Source organism: Sitophilus oryzae, unplaced genomic scaffold, assembly GCF_002938485.1.
Source record: "Sitophilus oryzae breed Bouriz unplaced genomic scaffold, Soryzae_2.0 scaffold_1440_pilon_pilon, whole genome shotgun sequence".
In the NCBI taxonomy this organism is placed as follows: Eukaryota; Metazoa; Arthropoda; class Insecta; order Coleoptera; family Curculionidae; genus Sitophilus; species Sitophilus oryzae.
The window spans coordinates 423,630-439,704 of NW_022146105.1; the positions used below are offsets into that span (position 1 = coordinate 423,630).

Genomic DNA, 16,075 nt, shown 5'->3' on the forward strand with positions numbered 1-16,075 from the left:
ATCATTGGGGAACAGGTAATTTTTTTTCGAGAGTATTAAACAAAACATTTAAATTAAAAGTTTACTTAGAGCATATTTATTTAATTTAATTTTATACATCACAACAAAAATAAGAAAAACCATATTATTTTGTTCTTACCAAAACATTTTTTACACCGAATTCCTGTCTTTTTCTTTCGACTGACTTAAAACTAATAAATAAAGCACGTAGAAACAAAATATTATGATTCCAAAGTTTTTTCTCTCAATACAAAATGTTCGACTTAAGGAACAATTTCTGCACATTATAAAAATACAAAACTGATGAAAACCGAATACAAAAATATACAAGAGCGTTCACGTGAAGAATCGAATTCGTTTTTGAATGGAGGACACTGAAAACATCAACTCATGTTAAAAGTACATATTAAAATACCAGAAAAAAACAACTTCATAACACTTTTACAACTCAGTCTTGGCAGGCTTCTCTTTACCGCTTCTATCCCATCCTTTCAATTCATTTGTGGCTTCTTTGGCAATGTACTTCAGGAAGTCATCAACTTCACGACCACCCTGAAAATAAATTTATTTTTTAGAACGACACCGTGAATGAACATACTCAATAAACTCACATCATATCTGACAGGATTGTTCTTTTTGTCTTTGGGAGCCCAGTATAGAGTTGGGAAGCCACGAACATCGTAATTAGGAGGGACATCATTGGCAGTTGCATCCATTTTCACAATAGCAACATCCTCACCTTTAAGCTGGAATGAGAATAAAACTTCATACAATGGAATCCATTTAAAATGCAAAAGCCCTGCTTACTTTTTCAGCTAACTCGTCATATGCTGGAGCCAACTTTTTGCAGTGTCCACACCATGGCGCATAGAATTCTATAAGAGTGTCCTTGTCATTATTTACTACAACATCTTCAAAGTTCTTGGCTACAGCCACTACCACTGGCTCATCTTGGTTCTCTGGTATTGGTTCAGATTTAATGTAAGGCTCAAGTTTTTCATTCAACAGGTCATTAACAAAGTTGGTTAAACTTTCAACCCTAGACAATTCAACTTTAGATTAATAAAAATCTTAAAATTCAAACAAAAAAATATGCTTACGAAAATTCTTCTTTAAGTACATATTTCTTTTCACTAGCGTCCCTGGCAGCTACTTTGGGTTTATCAGATTGAGCAAACTCAATACCAAATTCATTTAGCTCATGAGTGAATTCATCATTAGGGGACACAGCAAAGTTGACTTTTCCAGCAAATTGCTCAGCAACCTAATAAATAGAGATCATTATTAAAAATTAATTACTGTGGCTGAAGTTTTAAAAAAATACCTTCAAAACTCTGTTGCGCCAGTAATTGGTTCCTTTGGGATTCTTCACGTAATCTACAGCATAATATACAACTACCAATGGACTCTTGAATTCACGCTGGTTGTCAGATTTACGAACACCAGCCAAACCATAGCTGAAATTGCAGATTATTATATTTTATTTTTAAACCTCTTGATAAATTAAACTTACAAATTTTTAGTAAGAAAATCATTTAGGTCAGATGACTCGGCAGGGCCAGAATAGGTTACAGAACTGGGTTCAAATTTGTTTTTCAAATGAGCTGGACGGAATAAAATAACTGCATCACTGTGGAAAGAGAAAAATAATCTTAAAAAATTTGTTTTTAAGGAACAGAGCAGTGCTTACGTTACTCCTTGTTTAGCTAAAACATCTTTGTAACTGGAGTGAGCAAACTGAACTTTTTCTCTAAGTTTATCTGCAAGTTTGAAAAAGGCAGCTTTGAGATCAGATTCGTTTTCAAAGAAGCCAATAACAACAGATTCTTTTTCAGAAGCTAAGAACTTCTCTAGATCAGCAACAGATTTTAGTTCTTTGGATGCAGGTCCTACTTGAGCTTTCATATACTTGGCAATACCTAGAAGACAAATTCTTAATTAGATTGCGACTGACTATAAATATTTCAGAATAAAAAATTAAATCATAAATCCGTTTTTCATATTATTGTATTTTAAATTTACCATTAGCTTCACGTGGCCCCTTATATTCTTGAGAGAATTCTCCATTACGGAATATTTTTAGAGTGGGATATCCACTAACAGAATTTTTATTACACGTCTCTTTACCAGCTTCAGTACAATCAACTTTAACTAAAGTAACAGGAGGGTCATTTCTAACTAGATCTTCAGCAGCTTTTGCATATTCTGGCTTTAGACGTTTGCAATGTCCGCACCTTTGAAAAAAATAATAGTTTAATTTTAGGATGTATATAAAAATTGTTTTTACTGGAACCAAATTTCCAAAAAAATAACACATTAAAATATGTTTTTTTTTTAATTAATTAAGTTTATTTTTTCCAGTGGCACAATACCTTTCAGGGTAAACTTGTTTTTTATATATTTAAATATGGTTTAATTTTAGGATGTACAAAAATTGTTTTTTACTGGGGCCATATTATCAGAAAATTGACACATTAAAAAATGTTTTTTACCTAAATGGAGAGCCAGAATTTGTTCGAGTGAAAAAATAGTATAGCTATATCTTTAGAGAAATTATTTAAGGACAAATTCATTAAAATATATTTAAAAAAAACTTACCATGGTGCATAAAACATGACAAGTGCTGTATCAATTTCCGACAATCTTGAGTCAAAATCATTGTCTCCAAGTTCCAAAACGTCTTCCTCACTAGCTAGGGCAGCCGTAGCAATTAGTAGAATCGAAAGAACTTGCAAACACAACATTTTAAATTTTAATCCCTTCAATAAAACTAAAACAACCGGCTATAAACTGAAGTTTCTTTTCAACTGTACGTGGCTACGACGTTTTATAATAATGGCCATGCGTGAGATTTTGTGTTGTCTTCAAATGATTGGTTGAGGTCAAGAAGCTAAAGAGGAAAATGTAATTTTTTGATTGGTCTGCGACGCCCGTGAAATTCAAAAGCTATTTAATGATAAAAATGCAAAAGAGTGTTTTCATTATTATAATTAAATTATCATTTATTGAAAGGGTATTTTTAATACACTTTAACTCAAGGGGTACTGTATTTCAAAGCACTAAAGATGTTTTGATAAATAAAAGTTTTTATATCGAACTATCAAACGCAATTTATCGCTATTTGAAAATCGAATTCAACTCACTTAACTTATTGGCAGTTTATTTGGTCTTTAGCATAATATGTACCTTCTTAAGTACGCAAATAATTTATAAAATTATTATTAATTTAAGGAGAATAAATTTATTACTTTTGAATTTCCCACATTTTTTCCTGTCAAAGGTGACGCGTGACTTTTAACCTAACTTTTTTAATACGCCATTAAAGCAAGAAGTCACTTGAATTTTACATTCCTTATTTTTACCTTACAGTATTTTAATTTGTACTTAAAATGTTACGAAACTCAGCTTTTCGTGTTCAGGCATTATTGAAGAATGCTAACAAAGTTTCTAAGCCAATTTCATGTGGGGGTATTAGGTGTATGTCCAAAGAAAATACGGAAACTGACGCCCAATTTGATCAACGGTAAGGTTTTTTTCTTTGTCACTATTAAATACCAGTTTTTTTTTGTCTGTGAAATGTTTTAGACACTCATAAACCCTTTCATTGTAGTTACGAAAAATTTTTCAACAACCCAGACATTGATGGCTGGGATATCAGACGAGGAGTCACTGATTTGTGGGGTCACGATTTAGTTCCTGAACCTATTATCCTTACAGCTGCTTTGAAAGCTTGCCGCAGAGTAAATGACTTAGCTTTGGCCATCAGAATTCTGGAAGCTCTTAAGGATAAATGTGGAAATAAAGTAGATGAAATTTATCCATGGTATATCCAGGAACTTAGACCAACTTTGACTGAGCTAGGCATTCCAACTCCAGAGGAGTTGGGATACAATAAACCAGAATTTGCTTTAAAAGATGTCGATGATATGTAATTAAAATTATTTTTATGGCTTTTAGTGGTATTTAGTATAATAATTAATAACAGTTATATGCAGGGGACCAATACATGTTACAAGTTACAAACAAGATAAATTTATGGAAGCTATAAAGTTGTTTTATTTTATTTAGTTATGTACCGTATGATCGAATAAAAACGGCGTCAGCGATGGCTATGAAATGAACATCGATGACATTTCCCATATAAATTTACATAAATATAAAATGACAGCGATCTTCATTTCATAGTCATCGCTGACGCCGTTTTTTATTCGATCATACGGTATTACTTAATTTATGTTATGGAGGCTAAATGGCCCTCCATAATTTATGCTAATAATTATTGTTATAGATTATTATTATTCAGTAATAGAGGTTTAAATAATTTGGAGGCAAAGTAAGTATAGTGATCTACAGTTTACTAGGTTACACTTGTCATCCAACAGATGTCGACAGACGTAATTTACTTGCTCGGTTTGTTTTCAATATTTTCAGTTCAGAAATGTCAGGTATCAGGTGTTGTGATGTGCATTGGTGAAAAGTGTTTTTCCTCAGTGAAAACTATAAAGACTTTCGGTATATTTTTAATAGTTTGTTAAGGTTCGTGCACTCTTTACTTTCAGGAAAAATAGGCTATTCAACAGTACAATTGGACTACAATAAGTTATGATTTAATATCTCATAATATCAATTCAAATGAATTTACTAGGAATGCACAGAAGGAAAAGGAAATATGTAAGAATATAACTCTTTAGAATAATAAATGAGCTTGATTGTTTTATATTTATATTATAGATATAAAATATATCAATTGTAGTTTGTCACGATACGATACTTTGCAATTATACAAGTATACAAAAGTATTTAGAGTATAAACTGATCTAAATAATATTTAACTATTTCTTTTGCAAATAAGTTATTTTAAATCTTGTGATTTTAAGTTATTTTTTTTAACTTTGTGGCATTTTATACAGGCACATTTTCTCTATGAAGTTATGTTTTTCTAAACAATTTTATTATTTGTCATTTTAAATGAGACTATAATAGGAGTCATATACTACACAATTACTGTATTATATTGTGATTTTTATTAATTCAGGTTTTACACAAATCAAATGCTTTCAATCTCTACTATTTATATTTGTGGTTTTCTATATTTAATGAGTACGGTTGAAAAGGTTGTTTATATTATTTTTGTGTTGTTTTATTTATTACTGGCTTTAGGTTTTTCCTGTTGATTTTGTAGAAGAGTAAAAATGCTATCATAGCTGTTATAATTAGTATTGGAAATATACCTGTATTAGCGACTTTTATTTAAATTGATTAGAACATACACATAGGCCCTACAATATCCATGAGTAATTTAATGGATATTTTTAGCACCTTTGTTTATTAATTATGAAAGTTTGCCTAAGCGCGCCTGAATAGGACGAGATATGACGCGTATAAAAAAGCACTAATTTAATTTCAACTAATGGATATGTCTTTCATGGCGTGACATTAAAAAAAATTAACAAATGGGCGGAAATGTGATGACACATATTCATTTCATAAACTGTTATTGTTCATTTCTATTCTGTTAGTTAGTAAACTCACTTCGACAATTATTCATAATGTTTATTTATACAAACGCATTAAATAGCGCATTAAACGCCCCACTATCTCGAATTGGAAATGGTAGCTTATATTCCAAAAGCTGTTGGTAAACTGTAAAAACAATATAATAAAATCTATGTTTTTTTTAAGTTAGTATCAAAACTTTTACTTAGTTGTTTATATCACTCTATGTTATAGTCCAGGGGGCAGTGAAGATTTTTTGTACTTATTTTCCCACTCAGCAAACACTCATAGAATTATTATCAGTATGTTATTCTAAGCAAAATTTCATATAGGTATATGTAGAGGGGGATCTTCCGATAGGTTGAGGCGGAAAATGCCTTAGAAAGTACCGATATACTGCACTTTTTTTCCAGCTATAAAAATAGAAGAAAAAAAATAGTCTGGCTAATCTGCGAAAATGGATAATATATGTCTGGCAGGATAACATGTCATTCAAAACCAAGCCAGACGTGTATTCCCCCCTCTATGAACTGCTTATAGTATTATTTATAATGTGACAAATTTTCAAATCCGGGACAATAAGAGCAAAAATGTTGTAATTTTTGCAATTTTCAAGATGCCACCAGAGTCATTTGCCAATTTCTTAAATCCGCCAGACTTGCTTTTCATTATAGTTTATGATAGTATCAAATGATACGTTAAATTTCAAGCATGGGAAAATAAGGATTACGGATTTCAAAAATCTGTCAAATTTTTTGAGACGTGCCAGACTGTTATGTCCATTAATAAAATGATTCACTTTAATAAATGTCAAATATTTATGACTGGGAAAATAAGTGGACTTTTTTATTTTTATTTAGTGAACCCATCTGTAAATTTTAGCCAGACTCACAAAGTGTTACTTAATGTCACCATCCGAACATACTATTATACTTATAATTTATAATCACCCATTGGGAAAATAAGTACAACAAAAATCCACTGCCTCCTGGACTATTAAGTTTATACTGCAAATATTTTAAAATAGACTTACATCTGCAATGGTTTTGGAAGAAAAACAAACTTAAAATATTTATTTTTATTGAAAATACATAAATATGTAAGTACATGGGATTTTTCCAAGTAGTTGCTATGTGAAGTGAAGGTTTCCATACATAATCTATTTGTATTTTTTAGGTACATTAAGACAAGATATGCTATATAATGAGCAGTGGAAGAAGCCAGATATGGCGTCGACGAACAACATTTTGGATAAGGGCTGGTCTGATCTTGTTTATAGTGATATTCGTATGGGTGCAAGTAAGTTTCGTGGATTTCGGAGGCTCCGTTTCCACGTACTCGGACATCAACGACTCCCAGGCGGCTATACTTAGCATGGTGCCCGTCGTCCTACACAAATTCCTCGCACCCAAGCCTAAGAACATGACGAACATCGGTCTAAACGGCAGCTACAATAATTTAGGCTATTATAAGGCATCTCTTAATATATCCGACATCAAACGAAACATCGCTCAATACAATCTTCAACAAACTGTTTACAACGAAGACCTTTTCGGCCCGCTACAAAACGACTCCATCGTTATAGTAATACAAGTAAACCTCTTTCATATAGAAACCTACTTTATTTATTCAAAGTAAATTTTCTTCTAGATCCATGATAGAATAACATACTTGCGTCACCTGATAGTAAGCCTGGCTCAGGCTCGCGACATATCTCAAGCATTAATCGTTTTTTCCCATGATTACTATGACGAAGAGATAAACAACTTAGTACAGAGCGTGGATTTTTGTAAGGTCATTCAAATATTTTACCCTTATTCCATTCAGACGCATCCTCATGAATTTCCTGGAGAGGATCCTTCAGATTGCCCTAGAGATATGAAGAAAGACAAGTAAAGTTTTTTTTTGTCTTTTTTTCAAGGATCTGATTTAATTTATTTCAGAGCACTGAAAGTGAAATGTAACAACGCTTTGTACCCAGATTTGTATGGGCATTACAGGGAGGCTAAATTTACTCAGACCAAGCATCATTGGTGGTGGAAAGTGAACCGAGTTTTCAATCAGCTGGAGGTAACCAGGAATCACACAGGTTTGGTGTTGTTCTTGGAAGAAGATCACTACGTTGCTGAAGACTTTATTCATATTTTGAGACTGATGGAGAGGACTTGTAAGGACGCTTGTCGCCATTGTAATATTTTGTCTTTAGGAACCTATTTGAAAACGTACAATTACTATGGAGACTCAAAAAAGGTATTTTTATTTTATTATAGTAACCATATTTGTGGGAGTTTATTCATTATTTGCATCACTAAATCATGCTTAAAAATCGACAAATAAGTTTTAGATTTCTTCTCAAAAATATATACAAATCTAAAGCTTATATTGTACTGTTTTAAGAGTTGTGTTTTCCATTTTTAACCATATTTTTTTATATAGATAGACACACTTAACCCATCTTCAATGTGCTATATATATTTATAGATAACCTGTATATACTAGATATACATAGTGCGTAAAGTAATATGTTAGTTCTTAAGTACATATTTAAACAATTTGGTGGTGGGAAAAATATGGTTGAAGGGAGATAAGTTATATGGGGTGTTGCAAAGAATAATAGGCTTAGCAGTTAAAAAGCAAAATCAATGAATTTCCAGAGAGAGGCTTTGCGCGCGAAACAGAAGACCAAAAAAAAATTCGCAGATGTTCAGCCATCTTGGACGTTTCAGGTGTTGCCCTCGTTGTATCAGCACCCGCAAAAGGTAGCTTCTTGCTTGTGCATCATTTACGCTTACAGTTTTGTTATGGTTTATTTAAAAATACATCCTGAAATGATTATTGTTAAAGCCCCTCTACACTTAACGTTTTACCTGTCAGGTAAGAGGGATTAAAAACTAGCCTACTATTTTTTAGGATCTCTGAAAACATGCCAAATATAGCCATCATCTTAAAACGTTTCACAGCAAGGTTTGAAAAAATCAAGTTTTTAACAAAATGAAAGCAACATGCCAAATATAGACTTTAAGCCTAATATATCTTAAATATATATATAATTTCATACAAATACTGTAATTTTCAAATTTTTATATTATATTCACTTTTCCATTTTTTCTAAGATCTCTGAAAATATATTAAAAATAGCCATTATCATAAATCATTTTAAGAGTTGTGTTCTCGTTCAACAATATAATAATGACATTTGTAGATGGACCAATAGACAGCTTGAAAACAGTGGCCATTTTGGTTTAGGGCGGTCCTTATAGCGGCAATTAAGAATGAAATCTTGGTTACTACAATCAGGTATAATATAGATTGCGGACATATCGGGTGAAGTTCAACTTTACTACAACTAGGACAGCCATCGTTGGAAAAAAATGAATGAAGTTACATGTCCCTTATGGAGAAGCACTCAATCCCTATTTTACGGGTGGTTTTTGTTTTAATAGTTTTTTTGGGAATAAAAACTACAAAACGAATAGGGTTATTATTGAGTCGGTTGAAGTATAGTTAGGTTCACGGGAACAGAAGACATCGGGTGGTGGTAGTTTCAACCCTCAAAAACCTATATTTAGGGGTAGTTTTTGTGTTTAATTAGTTTTTGGCAATTAATCGGGAGCGAAGTAAAAAAATCTCAAAACAGTTTTGTAAAATTAGATTCAGTTCAACTAAAACGGGACGTTTTTTCGTCTACACACAAGTTTATAATTGATACGGTTTAATGAATAAATTAGACTGATAGGGGCAAAACCGGTAAAAGGTTATGTGTAGAGGGAGCCTGAGACATTGAGAGTTCTGTAATAAATATTATGTAATCTTAAATAAATAAACATTTACACAGGCTACGAACATGAATTTGCCCTTCAACAGTATTTGTTATTCAATATACAGGGTGTCAAATTTTTAAAAATAATCGTTTTTTTTCTAATAAGTTATGCTCAGTGTCGTCCTGGGAGGGACTCAAATCACTTTTCGGGATTAAAATGTTATAAGAGACACCCCTAAAGTTTGGCTACATACTTTAATAACACCCTGTATGATTTATTACTGTATATTGCCTAATGTTAAACTAATTCCATCGCTCGAGTTCCTTATATTTATTTACTCAAGATTGCTTTCGATACTCATTCATGCGTCCAATGCAAATAAAATTAAAGGTTGTATTTTTAATTTCATTGTTGCATTAATGTATCATTTTGATGTCGTTGAGCATGTAATATTTTCTCTGTTGAAACCTTCAAAAACAAGGGCAGTCAGAAGAATGTTTTGCGATGTATGGAAATTTGTAAGTATCCATATTTGTATATAATTTTTTTTTTGAAAACGATATACTATTAATATCGGTGAATTATAAATATATATTTTTTTGATGTAGAAGATTAGTTTGTTTATTTTTTTATGATGTGCATTTCTGTTGTATCAGTACACAGGTATCTTAATAAAAACGAGTATATATTTTGTGGTAAAATTGGTAAAATAAATATTCGCCTAGTTAACTTGGCAAATAAAATATGTATTTTTTATTTTACACAATAGTTTGCGTGTTTCTTGTGCATATGATTTTGCTTATAAAAAGGGTCTTTTGATAGGCATATTGTGTTCCTGGCGTGCAGGGAACAAATATTGCATAATAATCAATATCCGACTTAAAACATAAAATAAATCTCCCTGTTGCGTACTTCAAAATCCTTGTAAATGATGCATGAAAATTAACCTTACCTTGATCCCAGTTATTTTTTCTCCAACCGTATCTAATATGATTTTCTCAATATTTTTTCAACAGGTGTATTGTAAGTTTCATTTTAATTGTCCCTGACTCGAAATACAAACATTATTTTTAAAATATTCCTCAGTGAATGAAAATATATTTTTTTCATTGAAAACCATATAATTATTTTTTCGTTTATTTAATTTAGAAGTAAAAAATCTGTTGCTGAATTACAGGTTGAAATAACACCGTGGATAAGCAGTAAGCATAATATGGGAATGGCTTTTAACAGAAGTACGTGGAATGGAATTGTAAGATGCGCTGCGTATTTTTGCAAATACGATGACTACAATTGGGACTGGTCTTTGCAACATATTTCGCAAAATTGTCTGAAACAAAAATTGCACGCCATGGTAGCTAGAGGACCCAGAGTTTTTCACATTGGGGAATGGTAATTTTTCTCATTTCCTATGTAAATTTGCTAAAAAATATATATTTTTAGCGGGGTCCATCACAAGAAAAATAATTGCGGTTCGACGGCGGTCATCTCCAAGGTCCAGCAAGTGTTGAAGTCGGCAAAAAGGCATCTGTATCCGGACTATTTAATATTAAATTTGGCAACTGTGCTGAAGAAGACCAAATTAAGGAAAGGAAATGGGGGATGGGGGGACTACAGAGATCACAAATTGTGCATGAGCATGACTATAAGATGAAGCAGTTCAATATTTCCTTCCTGGTATTAATAAATATCTACATTTATTTATTTCCTGACACACACAAACAGATATCTCTATTTTATCATGACATACAGTGTGGTAAAGAGCGGAATGACATTGTGTATTATTCACTGCACAAACTCAATAAGTACTTGGCTTTCTAAAGTCTTGTTTAAAAGGAGCATCGGTACCTCTATGTAAAAACCAGGAACTCAGATTTCACCTTTCGTAAAGATGTAAACTTTTTGCGTCAGCCTCTATATGTATTCTTGGCTTAATTCTATCTATCCACTTCCTAATATTAAATATTTGTTTAACCGCAGACAATAAAAATCACAGTTTTTAAACGTTATTAGATCCTCATACCGATACAAGCGAAAGATGTTTCAACGATATTAGCGAACAAAAAGTTCTAACTGACACAATGGTACTCGTGATATTTTTGCTATAATTTGCTATTTACATTTTTTTTATAGATTTTAGTAAAATATTTTTTAAAACGTGCTTGCTCATATATTATAATACATCTAAAAAAATAGTTCTTCCTTTTAAACTAAATTAATACTTTATACATGGTTGATTAATACTTTAAGGTTGTAAGATAACGTGGTAGTATTATACCAAGACACGTGATAAAGTTTAGAAAAAAATCTCAGGTATATAATTTATAATTTTGAAACTATATGAACCTGTGTATTTTGAAGTTATCTAACAACCTTAAATGTAAAGCATGCTTGACGAGGAATTTTAAATATAGGAAGATAATAAAAATAAAACTACTTTTAGCATGTAAGTGAAAGACCTTTGGACAGTCCCAACACTGCACATATATATTTTAAATGATCTAGTCAGTTTTCTTAGAATATATCTAATTTTATGACATTATTTTAGATCTGAGTATATTTACGAATTCTATAGATTTTCTGTATTCAGTAATGATTTTCAGTGTTTGTCTGAAAAAGACTTGTTCTAGAACAATGCAAAAGAATTATCCATTATATATTTATTGGCAATAATTTCTTTACTTTTCAGATATTTTTGTCTGTATATTTTTAGATTGATTTATAAAGAACGAAGTTGTGAAATTCTTTTATATTAGTGTATTTAACCACATTTATGTCATCATGATGTATGTTTATTTAATAAAAAATTGTATTATTTTGTTAGTAGAAAATTTACACATTGTTTAGGCATAACATGTAGTCGCATTTATCTAGTCTCTTGTTGAAATTATATTCGTTTACATTTTTTCATTTTTATTTTTGTTGAATGTGATAGTTTTCATAGTTTATGATGTAAGATTTTTTATTTTTGTGGCCATATTACACGAGATAATTATTTTTTTGCTGTTAATTTGAATTGAATACTACTTTCCTGAAAAAGATTAGGGAGCAGAATAAAGATTTTTACTAAAAATACACTTTGAAATATGTATTATTTTTTACTTGTTGTGTTTATATATATGTAATATAAGTATAAAAGAACTTGTGTTTTAATTTACTTCTAGGGGATAAATCAAAGAATATAATATAAAAGGTAAAAATATAATAATAAATTGAATGTTTACCGCAGTACATTATTAACAAAGACTAAATACTTATTTGCATGTTATTCTCCTAATTGTTTGTATAAGATGGGAACATAGTCATCATATTGAGCTTGATAAAAATTGCCTGCGATCAGTTCTAATTTGTATTTTTCGGCGAATTTTGCGATGGAGAAACATCCCCTTTTATCACCAGAACTAAAAGAACACATTAAAATTTAAATGCCTATTTCTGTATACTTTTCCATTTACTTATTTGGAAGACGTGGCTCATCAAAAGCTATTTTGCCATTCTGTTGAAAAACAAGGAAGACATATCGATGAAGGCCAGTACCTTCTGGTGGACCCGAACCAATATAATCTGACAAAACATCACCTAGTGGTACTTGTTTGCCAGGTATATTACCTACAAGCCAGTGGTGCCATTCTCTAAATGTAGGTTCTGCACGTGATGGAGCATCAGGGTCTACGGATTGATTAAGATTAATCAAAGTTAAATAAAGTCTTATATAAGTCCTTACCAGTCATACACAATGTGTAGAAACTATTGGCATTAGCTTCCCACAAAACAGAAGGCCTTTCTTTAACTTGAGTAGGTGTTAACTCGTTCCCCAATTTTACTACTACATCATTAGGATAAGAAACCTAAAAGCAATTTGGTTATTAAATGGTTAATAGGTTTATATACTGATGTACTTGAATTAGATTGTCAGGTGCGTCTTTCAGGACATCTGGAACAATACCATGATCGTTCATAGCCTTGGCAACTGTAGATAAAAAACGAGAAGTAAACACCGGTTTGCGAAGAGCAAACATTTTACAAATTAATTTTAACAACAAAACCAGGTTAAGCCTCCAAGTCGTTCAGTTTACTATGGAAATAGTTCCAAAGAATGTGTGGGATTATTTACCTGCTCCAGATGGAAGAGAAGATATAAAATCCATGTATAGCGAACTTGAATGAAATAAATTCTACACACTGATAAAAGCTCTAGGTGTTTAATCAAATAAAATATTCAATTAATTGAAAATTGAAAATTGAAATTGTCAAATGTAACCACCACAGACTAATTTACATAATGCTAGTGCTAGGGCGCTCTCTAGGTGAAAATGGTCAAAAGTAAAAAAAACTTCAAAAGTAGATTATGTCGAATAGATGGCACCAGCGGATGGCATAATAAATTTATTTTACGTTACAAGGAAGGAGCTAGAATAGGTGTATAGCTGTAACCCGTCTATTAAAATACCTACTTTAATCTCTCCTCAAGGGACAAAATACTTTTTCCTTGTGCATAACATATAACGCCTACTCATTTATATAACAATGGTCTTATTTTTTTATATTATCTAGTGTTTGAATTTAATTTCCTCAGAAGAAATACGTAGGTTTTGACTTGGGTTTTGACTGTGTGGACTCATAAGTTAAAAGGATTGTATTGTAATTTAGTCAAGAAATCGTAAAACAGATATTATTTGAAAAAAATAATACCGGGTTACATAGATTAAATAGTTTTTACATAGATTAAACTGATAGTTTCCTAGAGAGCGCGACCCTTGCGCGACGTTGTCAGCAATTACAAATGGAGGGTTGTAAATTGTAAAATGGTTGTAAAAATAGAAATTTAATAATAATTACTAATTAATTTAATACATTTTTCATGAACAATAATTTATTTCTGAGTAATAAAAGAGGTTTAATACAGGATAATACTAGATATGAAAATTGATATAAGATTAATAAAAAATTAGTTTACCGACCGAGCATAACTTCATCAACTTGTGACATCCCGATGCTCAATTGTTTTTTGCAAAAGACGCCATTAAAGTTTTTGTGGAGTCTGTAAGCTAAAATCTTATTGCTATTAACTACGAAGGCTAACTGGCTAACTTAATTTTAACTTTTTCTCGGGTAAATTTCTTTTTAACAGAAACGTCCTATATCAAATTAAAGTCCGAATTAAATCACGCATTTCGATATAACTTTCGACCCTTAGACGTTCAAATATTTGAGAAAACGTCCGATGTATTTGTTTTCGGGAGTGACGAATCTGCAGGATGGATGTAGGACAAGGTTTTTCAGTTATATAGCAGTACTTTATTGCTGCTTTATAACACAGGAATGTAAAGCCTGAGTTCCACATGTACTTATAAATATTCCTTGGGATATTCTCTTACCGTTATCGCGAGTGTAGGGTAGTCTATCGTGACGACCATTTTGATACATTTATAAATACCTAATATTTATACCTACTAGATGTAAATTGTGGTAAGTGTCTTATTATTTCTGCAAAAAATACACAAAATGATTATTTAAAAATTAATATTGACACTTTTTTAAATTTGATTTTTATTGGTTTCAGATTTATTCGGCAATCAGAGCATGTACTGGAAAGGATGGACATAGAGGACAGCTTGCTAGGAATTTCTGTTGGCTATGGTAAGTTTCAACTCATTTATGATATACTTTAAGTCTTAACACCTTCAAAGGATCATAAATACTTTGGCTTTTGAGATAATAAGAAGTACATTTTAAATAAATATGTGTGTACTTTTTTAGATTTGTAACAGCAGCAGATATGATATGGGCGGGAGGATCATAGCTAGTTTCGGTAAGTCCTGAATATTTTCACGTTTACATGTAGAATTGACGCGTTGTTGAAATGGTTTATCAAAAATCCAGCTGCTTTTTCCTCCTTTCACTTCCTTTTCGAAATCTGAAATTCTATTAATAAACGCCCTTTGCGTATATCCGAAATGGTAAATTCCGATATTTATACGGTCAATTTTAAGACGTGGGGGGGAAGGTACGTTTACCCCTTAGAAGAAAATACATATAGGGCACGTGCCCTCATACCCTCAGACGTGCAGCTGTTTAATACACCACAATACAGTGGGACAATTTCTACATAGCTTTCAATCTCGCTTTCAGGTTTTTCTTTAATTTATAATACTTGAGTACGAAACTTGGCTTTTTGTCAAAGTATCAAAAAGTTTTCTAGTTTTTTCCTATTTTGAAGTCTATATATTTAAATAAATAAGGTTGTTTTGTGTGTGTGTAGGGCCTTAAGATTCTTTATTTTCGCTCACTGTGTAGGAGAATCAGAGATTTCGATATTATTGACACATTGGGTAGAGTGAGGGAACCCCTTAGATTTATTTATAAGAATTAGGAAATCAAGGTATAAAGTATAAAGGTTGCCGCCAAGTAGGCATTTCCGTTATTTTTTTTTTGTTGTCCTATTGAAACGAGATAAATTAGCCAGTGATATATAAAATAATAAGGTTTTGAGTCTTTTTTAATCATTATATAATTCAAAATTTATTAAATCAAAATGTCAGCCAGTAAACAAGTAAAGAAATAAACAATAGAAACATAAATTTTTAATACTTAGCTTAATGATATTTTCAAAAATCTGCAACTTTGAGTTTTGGCAGCAAACCAACGATAGGGCAATAACTAATGTTTTATATATGTCACTCTAAATGTCCGAAATGCAGTAAAACCTAGGTTTTACCGCATTTCGAGTTCGTTAGCGTGGTTATTTGGAGGGTGTTAATTCATTGGTAAATCCTAGGTTTAGCGCGCTTATCCTAGGTTTAACCGCTCTTACCCTA

General features: G+C 31.5%; 4 protein-coding genes across 7 annotated transcripts; 2 read left to right on the top strand and 2 right to left on the bottom strand.

Annotated features, from left to right (window-relative positions):
• Positions 1–47: 47 nt before the first annotated feature.
• LOC115876636 (protein disulfide-isomerase A3) lies at positions 48–2,853 on the bottom strand. Its single transcript, XM_030892486.1, has 9 exons — positions 2,599–2,853; positions 2,023–2,234; positions 1,691–1,919; positions 1,514–1,630; positions 1,325–1,457; positions 1,101–1,264; positions 808–1,039; positions 612–746; positions 48–552 (listed from the first exon to the last, which is right to left on the bottom strand). The coding sequence occupies exons 1-9, from the start codon at positions 2,742–2,744 to the stop codon at positions 442–444; spliced, it is 1,479 nt and encodes a 492-aa protein (XP_030748346.1). The 5' UTR covers positions 2,745–2,853; the 3' UTR covers positions 48–441.
• Positions 2,854–3,097: 244 nt separating this feature from the next.
• Positions 3,098–4,049, top strand: LOC115876637 (cytochrome c oxidase subunit 5A, mitochondrial-like). The gene is made up of 2 exons (XM_030892487.1): positions 3,098–3,523; positions 3,611–4,049. Exons 1-2 carry the CDS (start codon positions 3,390–3,392, stop codon positions 3,930–3,932), a joined length of 456 nt encoding a protein of 151 aa, XP_030748347.1. The 5' UTR covers positions 3,098–3,389; the 3' UTR covers positions 3,933–4,049.
• A 362-nt stretch (positions 4,050–4,411) lies between these two features.
• Positions 4,412–12,398, top strand: LOC115876638 (alpha-1,6-mannosyl-glycoprotein 2-beta-N-acetylglucosaminyltransferase). 3 transcript variants are annotated; one of them, XM_030892488.1, is made up of 7 exons: positions 4,412–4,671; positions 6,673–7,089; positions 7,147–7,388; positions 7,440–7,746; positions 8,151–8,255; positions 10,435–10,649; positions 10,701–12,398. In XM_030892488.1, exons 2-7 carry the CDS (start codon positions 6,700–6,702, stop codon positions 10,909–10,911), a joined length of 1,470 nt encoding a protein of 489 aa, XP_030748348.1. In that variant the 5' UTR covers positions 4,412–4,671; positions 6,673–6,699; the 3' UTR covers positions 10,912–12,398. The 3 variants fall into 3 exon arrangements, with proteins under 3 accessions (XP_030748348.1, XP_030748350.1, XP_030748349.1); XM_030892489.1 differs by lacking the exon at positions 4,412–4,671 and adding an exon at positions 6,351–6,595; XM_030892490.1 differs by lacking the exon at positions 8,151–8,255.
• Positions 12,399–12,444: 46 nt separating this feature from the next.
• On the bottom strand, positions 12,445–13,549 carry LOC115876639 (protein D3-like). 2 transcript variants are annotated; one of them, XM_030892492.1, is made up of 5 exons: positions 13,372–13,532; positions 13,157–13,227; positions 12,982–13,105; positions 12,713–12,926; positions 12,445–12,658 (listed from the first exon to the last, which is right to left on the bottom strand). In XM_030892492.1, the coding sequence occupies exons 1-5, from the start codon at positions 13,403–13,405 to the stop codon at positions 12,523–12,525; spliced, it is 579 nt and encodes a 192-aa protein (XP_030748352.1). In that variant the 5' UTR covers positions 13,406–13,532; the 3' UTR covers positions 12,445–12,522. The 2 variants fall into 2 exon arrangements, with proteins under 2 accessions (XP_030748352.1, XP_030748351.1); XM_030892491.1 differs by having other exon boundaries at positions 13,157–13,549.
• Positions 13,550–16,075: the final 2,526 nt, after the last annotated feature.